The sequence below is a fragment of the Carcharodon carcharias genome, chromosome 10 (genome assembly GCF_017639515.1).
Source record: "Carcharodon carcharias isolate sCarCar2 chromosome 10, sCarCar2.pri, whole genome shotgun sequence".
In the NCBI taxonomy this organism is placed as follows: Eukaryota; Metazoa; Chordata; class Chondrichthyes; order Lamniformes; family Lamnidae; genus Carcharodon; species Carcharodon carcharias.
This window is the reverse complement of record NC_054476.1, coordinates 28,801,601-28,813,740: the sequence shown is the minus strand read 5'-3', so window position 1 is coordinate 28,813,740 and position 12,140 is coordinate 28,801,601. Positions and strand designations below refer to the sequence as shown.

The 12,140-nt window shown below is 46.4% G+C and overlaps 1 protein-coding gene across 1 annotated transcript in view; it reads right to left on the bottom strand.

Moving 5' to 3' along the window:
- LOC121282809 (coiled-coil domain-containing protein 73-like) overlaps nt 1-12,140 on the bottom strand; it is a 134,183-nt gene that overhangs the window by 83,921 nt on the left and 38,122 nt on the right. The window contains exon 8 of the mRNA XM_041196624.1: nt 8,680-8,815. Coding sequence (XP_041052558.1) covers nt 8,680-8,815 — 136 coding nt within the window. The remainder of the gene's footprint in view (nt 1-8,679; nt 8,816-12,140) is intronic.

Sequence of the window (12,140 nt, the reverse complement as noted above, 5' to 3'; positions counted from 1 at the left end):
CAAGTCAGCACTCTTCTGTGAGGATTTGTTTTGGGGTCTGTGGGTTTCAGGAAGCCTCCCTGAGCCTGGGAATGGGAGGTGATCTCTCCACTGCAGGCACCTCATCTGAGGAGGAAAGGAGGGCTAGAAGGGGTAGGAGGCAAGGTGTACACATTCAGCCTGCAGGGAAGCCACCATTGGGAGGACAGGCGCATGCACAAGGGGTGCAGGGCCAAGAGGGAGTCCAAGGTGCAAGGGGCTGCAGAAGATGGCATTATCTTGCTGCCAGGGTATACAGAAGGCAAAGCACCTATCTCAATATGTCTGAGGTGCAATGCCGAAGGAGGCTCAGTCTATCAAGGGAGACTCTATCTGTCAGATAGATCTCAGCTAACTGTGTGGGTGACCACCCCATGCTCGTGGCTCTAAAAGTCACAGCTGCCATCAACTTTTATGCCTCTGGCTCTTTCCAGGGGTCGATGGGTGATCTTTGCGGTGTATCCCCAATCAGCTGTCCACACTTGTGTCAAGCAGGTAACAAATCAGGTGTGCACTGACCTTCATCCACTACCGCTGGGAAAAGGCCAGCCAGAAAGAGCGAGCCAGAGGCTTCGTGGACATTGTTAGCTTCCCCCACGTCCAGGCTGCAATCAACTGTACACATGCGGCCATCAAGGTGCCAGCAGGTGAGCCCGGTGCCTTCATCAACAGGAAGGGCTTCCACTCCATGAACGTGCAGATAGTGTGTGATCACAGGATGCTGATTCTACAAGTCTGCGCAAGGTATCCAGGTAGCTCCCACGACGTCTACATCCTCAGACACTCCCAGGTTCCAGGGCTCTTCAGTGCTCCAGCCCGGGTGGATGGATGGCTGCTGGGTGACAAGAGCTATCCCCTTAGAAGATGGTTCATGACGCCTCTCCGCCATCCAAGAACAGTACCCCCCAGATCGGGTGTCGCTGATAGTCGTTGCATGCGGCACTCTCCACAATCTTGCGCTGCAAAGGGGGGATGCTGTGGATGAAGAAGATGTAGACGGAGTGGCTGCAGCTGAACACAATGGGCAGAAGTTTCTGCCTGTCGGGTGGGCGGGCCCGACCCAATCTCCGGCAGGCGTGGATTCGATCCCCGCGGAGAAGCAGGCTGCACCGCCATTTTACATGGGCGGGCCAATTAAGGCCCGCCCAGCGTGACGTCCAGCGGGAAGCGCTATATGCTTCCTGTATGGGCAGGGAGGGATTCCTCCTCACGCATGCGCACAAAATAGCGCACATCTCCCTGAGGCATAGTGCAGCCTCAGGGAAATCGCTTCCACTTTGAAAAAGATTAAAAATAGAAAAAATAAATTCCCTAACATGTCCACCTCATGTGACAATGTCACATGAGATGGGACATGTTCATAATTTACACTATAACTTTATTAAACTTTTTAAAACCCTGCATAAAACCTCATCCCGCTGGTAGATAAGGTTTCATGTTTTCTCTATTTGCCACCGGGCCTCCTGGCCTGCCCACCAACCTTAAGGTTGGACGGGCAGGTCCTTTAATTGTTTAAATGATCCTGTCAATGGCCTCAATTGGCCATTGACAGGTCGGCAGGCTCGCAGCTGATTTTGCTGAGCCCCCGCCTTCCTGAAAATTTAAATGGGGCGGATGATGTCGGGGGTACCGCCCAATGTCATCCCACGTCATTTTACGCGTCAGCAAGTGGGCCCCATCCCCTGCTTGCCGACAGTAAAATTCTGCCCAATGAGTCCAGCAGTGAGTCCGAGGATGAGAACACACAGGGAAATGATGAGGGGGTACACGCTGACCCAGGCATACTCCAGGGAGGCAGGGAAACCCGGGATGCTCTAATCCAAGGAACCTTTAGCTAGCACAGTACATATGGATCTCCAACACAAGGCTGGATTGTAGCCTCCATCCTGGAGACTTTAGTGCAAAATCTGTCTGGATAGAAGCATTGACAATGGACCCAGTCAATAAATGTAAATGACACACAAAACACTCATCAAATCTCAGGAATCCATACACCTGCCTAAGAAAAGAGGCACCCTCAACCATTTTAGATGACATAAGTTTAATACTGTAACAAAAGTCTCTTGACATAACAGAAATAAAATGGTGTTGCACTTCACACACAATCAGAAGGAACTCATAGGGGGGCCAACAAAAAACCACCAGTGATGAACCCGAGGTGTGCCTAAGGTGTCATTTTACATTTGTGCTACATCTTTGTGGTGCCCCCTCGCTGACACTGGCATCTGAGACAGCCTGTTCTCTCTGATGTCCTGTTGGCCTCGATGACCTTGGCGGATGTCCTCTGGCCTGTCAAGCCTGTGCTGGCCCTGCCTGGGAGGGAGCTGCCAGCTCCACAACTGGCATCTCCCCAATCATCACAGTCTCATTGGGTGCCGCGGTCACTGGCAGAGGGGCGGAAGAGCTGGCGCCCTCATCCTGAGCGCCCTGAGAGGCGCTAGCAGAGACGACAGGCAGCTGCTCCACCGACATGAGGTCTGTTTGGCCCTCCCTGCTCACAGTAGATGGATTGGCACCGAGGTGAGATACCTGGTGCCCAAACCACCGCTCACACGGGCACTGACCACATGAGGTCAATGCCCCTGTAAGGGATTGCAGGTTCGAGCGCAACCCTAGGAACCCTGATCCTGTTCCTGGAGTTGCCTTTCCATGAGAGTCGCCACTCTCTCCATGGAGGAAACTTGGCGCTCAACCATGAGGTTCAATGCATCGGTTATGATCCGCGTAGACTCCTCCACCACTGACACCAAGCCAAGCACAGCCTCAGGTATCTCCACCAGATGGTCCCGCACACCCGGCTGCATCTCATCAGTTGGCTGCATCGCCGACAACTCCAGAGGCACATCATCAGCGACGGGCTGAGCATGTGCCTGGACCCCTGCAGTCCTCCAACTGCCAGCAACATCGGCACTCTCTGTCTCCACCAGCTCCTCTAGCGATTGTGAAGTGCCCTCACTGCTGTGACCCGGGACACTAGCTGAAGATATGATGCCCATCGAGATGCCAGTATCTGCGCTGGTGCCTGCCTGGCAGAGATGGTGTGACGCCTCTGATGATGCAACTTCACGCCCCTCAGGTGGCAGAGGAGGCCCCTGCTGCTCTGGGTACCGGCCCTGCACCGCCGATGCTGAAAGGAAGAGTAAGGACAATCGATCAGTTAGTCAGCGGGCAATGTCATTTTACATGCCTGTCCCCCGGATCATCATGCTCCCATCATTCCACACACAATAGACAAGCCATGTTGGTTACATCACGCACTCAATAATCAGCATTGCCATGGATGTAGTGAGATTACTGGTGATGTGAGTGCTGTCCATATATACCTGTCCGTGGAGCCCCAGCCTCTACGGCCCCAGAGAACCTGGGCGCATGGTGCCTCTCCAAGTCGAGGGCCCCCTGCTCAAAGTTGCTAAGCAGCAAAACCTGGCCTGGCCCATCGCCAGTTCTCAGCCACTCGGCGTTGTAATGAGAATTCTTCTCCTGGAAATGAAAAAATAGCATTGATAAGTGATACTTGTACCGTCAATCTCCTGGCAGTCGGCCCACTCCAAGCCCAGTTGCCCATTGCTGGGGTGCAGTGCATCCTTCCCCCGCTGTTGGCCAGCACTCACACAAAAATGCCTGGTGGGTCCCTCACCCCCCAGCCACATGCTGCCTTCATCACAGTTGGGAGCACACAGTTGTACCAGCTGTTGCAAGGAGGCACAATGACATGGAGTGCAGAGGGCAACAGATCCATCTGTGCCACGCCACCTTGAACATCCCCTCCCACCATGTCATCACCGTGACTTCGACATGGCCAGGAGTTTGAGCAGTGGGCCTGGGTGCAGATCCCCCACATTGCCCCCACCACAGTCATGTGGGTGTCAGTCCACCACATGTTGCAGGCGCAGAACCAATCTCATCACAACCCTCTCAGGCTGACGAATGCATGGGGAAAATCTGCTGGGCTGTCCAGCTAAGGACACATGCCATCAATGATTCATTGTACTCAGGCAACTCAGATATGGGTGGGGCGCCAGACAGGGAGAAACTTACATGATGGGTGAAGTGAACAATGCCAACATACGACTCACCCTTCCTGTGTGCAGCAGGTCATTGAAGCACTTGCGGCACTGCGTCCATGAGCACCACATCACATCATGGGAGCTCACGACCTCCGCTACCTCCTCCCGCACATGCTTGGTCAAGTGGGGTATTCTTCTCCTCCCATCCTAAGGGACGGGCACCTCCCACCGTGCTGCCAGCTCCTCGAGGAGGGCAGCAAGGCACTCATCTGAAAACCTGGGCGCACAGTGACCACCCGCCCTAACCTCCTGTATGGCTAGCCTCGACGTGCCTTGACCCCGAAATCTGGCCAAGTACAGCAGCCTTTGAGCGGCTGCAGCTTGGCCTTTAAACAGGCCACCGGGTCGCCATTCAAGCCAGCAGCAATTGCCGATCCGCCTCCACCCACCCACTCCCGCCGTCCCCGGGAGTCACCAAACACGTTGGGTGGGCCTTAATTGGCCCGCCCACATAAAATGGTGGTGGGATCCCGATCGCCAGCAGCAATTGGGTCCGTGGCTGCCCACGCCCACTCCTGCACACCCTGCCCGACATGGGGAAAATACTCCTTATTGAATTATTTGGGTACTTCCCTGAGTTTTTTTTTTAAATAGTTACAAGTTCAATTTGGTCTGTGAGCAAGCTGCTTTTTCCAAGAAATTACATGACTTCAGCTAATTGACCAGCAAGACAGCTGAGATGATGAATTATTTTTTAAAAAATAAAAGCAAAAAACTGTGAATGCTGGAAATCTAAAACAAAAATAAAAATACCTGGAAAAGCTCAGCAGGTCTGGCAGCATCTGCGGAGAGGAACACAGTTAACGTTTCGAGTCCGCATGACTCTTCAACAGAACTCAAAAGTCATGTAGACTCGAAACGTTAACTGTGATCCCCTCCACAGATACTGCCAGACCTGCTGAGCTTTTCCAGGCATTTTTATTTTTGTGATGAATTATTTTGTTTACTTGAGTTAAAATTTTAAAAACTGCTGTTGCCAGGCTGTGGACTCCTGCTGATTGGCTGAAAACACCTGGCCTGGGAGAAGTTTTGTCTGGACTTGTTTTAGAAACATAGAAACTACGAGCAGGAGTAGGCCATTCGGCCCTTCAAGCCTACTCTGCCATTCAATATGATCTTGGCCGATCCTCTATCTCAATGCCATATTCCCGCTTTCTCTCCATACCCTTTGATGGCCCTAATATCCAAAAAATTATCAATTTCTTTCTTGATCATATTCAGTGACCGGCCTCCACAGCCTTCTATGGTAGAGAATGCCACAGGTTGACCATCCCCTGAGTGAGGAAATTTTTCCTCATCTCAGTACTAAATGGCCTGCCCTGTATCCTGAGACTGTGGCCCCCAAACAGGGGGGAAACATCCTCCCTGCACCTAGTCTGCCTAACCCTGTTAGAATTTTATACGTTTCAATCAGATCCCCTTTCATTCTTCTAAACTCTAGTATAGGCCCAGTCAAACCAATCTCTCCTCATACGACAGTCCTGCCATCCCCGGTATCAGTCTAGTGAACCTTTGCTGCACTCCCTCTATGGAAAGTATATCCTTTCTTGGGTAGGGAGACCAAAACTGCACACAATACTCCAGCTGTAGTCTCACCAAGGCCTTGTATAACTGCAGTAAGACATCCCTACTTCTAAACTTAAATCCTTTTGCATTGAAGGCTAACATGCCATTTGCCTTCCTAATTGCTTGCTGCATCTGCCTGTTTACTTTCATTGACTGGTGTACAAGAGCACCCAGGTCCCTTTGTACATCTACATTTCCTAATATATTATCAGTTAAATTTTTTGAACGCAAGTGTGTATCTTGGGAGCTCTCCCTTTCTCTCTCCCTTTCCCTCCATCTCTCCCTGTATTTCCTACAGTCTAGAGTGGATGTTCACCTTCAGCCAGAAAATTCTCATCTCAGTACAACTCATCTGTAGTTGAAAGCCTGCGAAGCTGCGACAAGTGAGAGTTAATGACAGAAAGGGCTTCCAGACAACTACTGTGATCAGCAATCTGTCTTTGCATGCAGGGACACCAAATCGATAGCGTCAAGCCCTTTTCGAACTTTATGCTTTTTCATAAAGTGTTCCCTTCCCCAATCTCTGCAGAGACCTTAGATGGTGTGGGTGTGGGTGTGTGTGTGTGTGTGTTGGGATTTTAAAAGGGGCAAAACTTCCAGATTATAAATTGTACATTAACCATTTTCCAACTTGTTTCAAAAAAGGAAGTTTTTCATAATAAATCAATTATTCCGAGTTTATTGAAAGAAGCCTGGTTAAAGTCTCTTCTATTCTGAGTCTAGCAGTAGCAAAGGTAAACAATTGGCCATTTTGGTGAGTGAATTAAAGATTTACACTTATGGTGCAATCTGTGGAGTGGTGGGGCTAGAGAAACTGCGTTCTCCTCCCAGACCGACCGTAACAATAGTGTACAAAGCAGTTGTCATCACTACACTCCCATACTGCAGTAAGACCTGAACTATGTATCAGCAACACAAGAGCACTAGAGAAATTCTATCAGCAACGCCTCTGCTTCATCCTACAGATTCAATGGGAGGACCGTTGAACAAACACTATTGTCCTTCTTTAAGCCAGCTTCACAAGAATTCTGGAAAAACGTCTGCAAAATCAACTTCGATGGAATGACACTGCATGCAGGTGGCCGAAAACAATCTCCTACCATGTCCTGTTTTCTCAATTCTCAAATGGCATTGTTCCAGGGAAGGACAAAGAAAATTCTTCAAAGACACACTGAAGCTCTACTTGAAGAGTGGCAGCATTGCATTAATGACTGGCTAGAGCGTGCTACCAATCATTCAGAATGGTGACAACTTATCCATCAGGTTGCATAATGCTTTGAGTCACAATGTCTTAATGATGAGGCAGGGAAGGAAAAAAAAGAAGCAAATCCTACACTCCAGGTCCCAATACCTCGTGAGATGTGCTGCCCCATGTGCCCACAGATATGCAGGCTGAAAATCAGCATGTTCAGTCACCTGAAGACCCATGGCAGAAACTCATGACCCAGAGTAGATAGCATCCTTGAATCGAGGTGACAGCCAATGACTTCCATCTCAGCATCACGCTCTCCTTCCTGCAAGTATTATGATTGGCATGACTTTTTACCTCATCTGCCAGGTTGTATTTACTTCCAGTCCTCTTTAGATTGCAATAGGACTTTAAATCACATTGTGGCATTTCCATTTCTGCTCCTCCCCCAGGTAAATCCACCCAATCACTGAGAGGTTTCCAGTATGAGCGTGCTGTTAATTATGCTTACGAGTTCGGAGCTTTATCAGGGTCAGGACATCTGCCACACTTCTGCCAATTAAATGTTACATTAGGAAACCTAGGCTTATATCCTCTAGGCCAGTGCCTAGTTCATGTTGCAGTGACACCAAATGCTGTCGTGAGACTTTTTGTTTGGAGAGCCTAGTTTGCTCCTCCCGAAGTAGACATTTTAAGTACTTGTGTATAGTTAATAAGTTCATGCGTACACAATATACAGCATATTTCATAAGGCACAACAATCACTGTTTTGCACCTACTAAAACGCTTTTGCAGATGATTATAACTGTATAAACCAGGTGTATCTTCTTCAACTTGTGCATCACCCATGCTGTGCATATTCAACCAATGAACTGCATTGTAACCTCCTTGAATGGAGTAAGAAGTTGGACTTGCTGTACCTGACTACCCATTTGGCTAGGCCGTCTCTGTTAAAAGTAACTTTTCTCTGCAATGCAAACAACTTGCATTCAAAGAAGAGAATAGATGTCAGTGATGAGGCATTTCAGGCAACAGTAATGTTTACAGGCACTGGAATAACTTCTCTGAATGTATAGTACCTTGGCTACAGAATGTTTCAGAGTTCAGTGCTTTGTAATTTTCAGCGGTTAGCAACTGAATAATGACAATAAGTCTTCGATCTTTCTCATGCACATATTTCGAGATTTTTTTTGACTGGCTTAATTGTTCTCAAAAAACTTTATTACTTCCCTTCATATTATAATTCCAGCAGGGTATTTGAGCCATTTGGGCTAAATTACTAAAGCTGCTTTAGGGAACAGATCCAATCACAGTAATTTACTGAGTAGCACAAATGGATATACCATAATTATGAAAAAATAAAATGAGCTCCATGCCATCACATTGTGTGAGTTGCAAGTTGTCACTGCATATTCTAAGCTTACACCTGCTGTGTCCTCTGTCTATTTGCCCAGAAACCACTTGATTGGCCCATTATACATTATTCAGACTGGTTCTGCAGTTATACTGTGAACTGTGATACTTTCTTGCAGGTACTTTTTGGATTGTTCACAGAGTTGTTTGTTACTCTTAGTGCACCCTAATATGGCCAAGCTTCCAAGAAGCTGAGAATAACACTGATTCTCCTTGAAGCTACCAAAAAAGGGAAATAATTTAACTCCCATTTTAACACACTGCATCAGTGGAAATTTCACCCTCAAGTATTCAAGATGGACTGAATTGCCTTTATTCATTCCTAACTTTTACATTCTATCTGATCTCAAAATGTATCATGATATTTTTATTGTATTAATTGAGCTACATAAAAAAGTAGTGTGTGTAAGTTTACGTTTTACTCACCATTCTGTTCTAGTTTCTCATGAGCCTGTTTGACTAACGCACAATGGCGACTAATAGCTGCAAAGCGTTTCTCCACTTCACTCAGTTGACTGAGCTGATTATCCTTAGCTACAGTCTGCAGCTGCACCTTTTGCTCCTTCAATACAAAGGAGAAAAAAAAGTATGCAAACACTGTTTTTAATTTATTATTAAAAATAGTACAAAAATTCCTTAAAGTTAAAAGTGTCACTGAGCTGGGATGGGGCGAGATCTTGGATGCCATTGCATGCAAAAACTGATTCCCTTCAGGTGCTTACCCAATTGCTTTCTGAAAGCCATGATTGAATCAGGATGTGCATTCCAGATCCTAACCTCTCAGGTGTTGGAAGGTGGCAGTCTTAGCAACAGAATGCATGATGATGCATGAGATGGAAATAGTTCAAGATCATTCATCATGCAAATTTTTGAATGAAAATAATTTGCCTCAGTTTTCACGGTGGAGGACACTAGTACCACCCCAATAGTAACAGGTCATGCAGAGGGCATAGAGAAGAAGGAACTTAGAAGAATCACCATCACTAGAGAAAAAGTACTGTGTAAACTGTTGGGATTAAAGGGTGACAAGTCCCCAAGGCCTGATGGCCTACATCCCAGGGTCTTAAAGGAAGTGGCAGCGGAGATAGTGGATGCATTGGCAATGATATTCCAAAATTCCCTGGATTCTGGAAAGGTTCCGGTGGATTGGAAAAATGCTAATATTCAAAAAAGGGGGGAGGCAGAAAGTAGGAAACTATAGACCAGTTAGTTTAACGCCTGTCATTGGGAAACCGTTGGAATCCATTATTAAGGAAGTACTAATGGGGCATTTGGAAAGCCAAAATGCAATCTATCAGAGTCATCATGGTTTTATGAAGAGTAAATCGTGTTTGACTAATTTGCTCGAGTTCTTTGAAGACGTGACAAGCAAAGTGGATAATGGGGATCCTGTAAATGGAGTATATCTGGACTTCCAAAAGGCCTTTGATAAGGTGCCGCACAAAAGATTAATACACAAGATAAGATCACATGGAGTTAGGGGTGATATATTAGCTTGGATAGAGGATTGGCTAACCAACAGAAAGCAGAGAGTCGGGATAAATGAGTCTTTTTCTGGATGGCAAGCTGTAACTAGTGGGGTGCCACAGGGTTCGGTTCTTGGGCCCCAACTATTTACAATCTATATTAATGACTTGGATTAAGGGATAAAAGGTACTATAGCTAAATTTGCAGATGACACCAAAATAGGTGGGAAAGTAAGTTGCAATGAAGAAATAAGAAATTTACAAATGGATATGGACAGGCTAGGTGAATGGGCCAAAGTTTGGCAGATGGAGTATAACGTGGATAAGTTTGAGGTTATCCATTTTGGTCAGAAGAATAAAAGGGCGACTTATTATTTTATCGGAGAGAAACTTCAGAATACTTCAGTGCAGAGGGATCTGGATGTCCTCGTGCATGAATCGCTGAAAGCTAGTATGCAGGTACAGCAGGTAATAAGGAAGGCAAATGGAATTTTGGCATTTATTGCTAAAGGAATAGAGTATAAAATAGGAAAGTGTTGTTGCAACTGTACAAGGCATTGGTGAGACGGCACCTTGAGTACTGTGCACAGTTTTGGTCCCCTTACTTGAGGAATGATGTAGTTGCATTGGAGGTGGTTCAGAAGAAGTTCACTAGATTGATTCCAGAGATGCAAGGCTTGTCTTATGAGGAGAGATTGAGCAGTTTAGGCCTATACTCGCTAGAGTTTAGAGGGATGAGAGGAGATCTAATTGAGGTATATAAGATGCTAAAGGGGATAGACAAAGTAGACGTGGAGAGGATGTTTCCCCTCGTGGGGAATTCTAGAACGAGAGGCCATAGTTTTAGGCTAAGGGGTGGTAGATTTAAATCAGAGATGAGGAGAAATTACTTTTCTCAAAGGGTCGTGAATCTGTGGAATTCACTACCTCAGAGTGCAATGGATGCCGGGATGTTGAATAAATTTAAGGAAGGAGATGGACAGATTTTTAATTAGTAATGGTTTGAAAGGTTATGGGGAAAGGGCAGGAAATTGGAGTTGAGGCCGAAATGAGATCAGCCATGATTGTATTGAATGATGGGGCAGGCTAGAGGGGCTGGATTGCCTACTCCTGCCCCTAGTTCTTACGTTCTTACGCAGTTGCATGTCTTTGTGATGGACAGGATATGGGGTTGGAGACTCAGCATGAGATCATGGATTAATATTCTAGGAACAATAAGGTAATGATGGATCAATTTTTTGATTCGAACATAGAATGGTTACAGTGCAGGAGACCATTTGTCCCATCAAGCCCTTGCCAGCACTCTGCAATAGTAGTTTAGCTGACCCCACTCACCCAGCACATTCCCTTCAGGTGTTTATCAATTCCTTTCTGAAAGTCATGATTGAATCAGGCTGTGCATTCCAGATCCTAACCTCTCAGGTGGTGGAAGGTGGCAGTATTAGCAACAGAATGCATGATGATGAGATGGAAATAGTTCAAGATCATTCATCATGCCAAAGCTTCACACCACCCTACTTAGTTAACAGTTGAGAGTTATGAAGTGAGGTACATGGGGAGCAAAAAAGAATGGTTTCAGTTTTTGCCTACATCAAGCTGGAGGAGATTTTGGTTCTTTTAAACCTTACTGTTGGACAAGCACCTGTAGAATGAGGCAAAAGCCTGGAAATTAAGAGTAAGTTGAAAGATAAAGCTGAGCATCAGCATACATGTGGAACCTGGCTCATAAATACATTCATCATGAATTTCAGTGTAGTGTCTGTTTTTGTACTTGCCTTTGCCATATGACAAATTGGCCATTTATTTTAATTATTTCATGAGAGGTGAGAATTGCTGGCAACGCCAGCATTTTTCTTCATCCCTGACTGCCCTCTAAAAGGTGGTGGCGAGTTGCCTTCTTGAACCACTGCAATCCCATGGGTGTAGGTGCACCTACAGTCCAACCTTTGTTCATATAGTGCCTCTAACATGATAAAACATTCCAAAGCACTTCACAGGGAATTATAAAACAAAATATGACACTGAATCACATAAGAGGACATTAAGGCTGATGACTAAAAGTTCGCTCAAAAAGATAAGTTTTATGCATCATTTTAAAGGAGGAAAAAGAGGCAGCGAGGTTTAGGAAGGGAATTCCAGAGCTCAGGGCCCTGGGCAGCTGAAAGCATGCCGCTAATGGTACAGTAATAAAATTGGGGATTCTCAAAAAGGCCAGAATTGGAGAAGAGCAGATATCTTAGAGGGTTGTAGGGCTGAAGGAGATTACAGAGATAGGGGGGAGAGATTTGAAAGAAGAATGAGCATTTAAAAATCAAGGTGTTGCATAATGGGGATTTGACGTAGGTCAGCAAGGACGGGATTGATGGGTGACCAAGACTTGGTAAGAGTTAGGACACTGGCAGCAAAGTTTGCCGCCAAGTT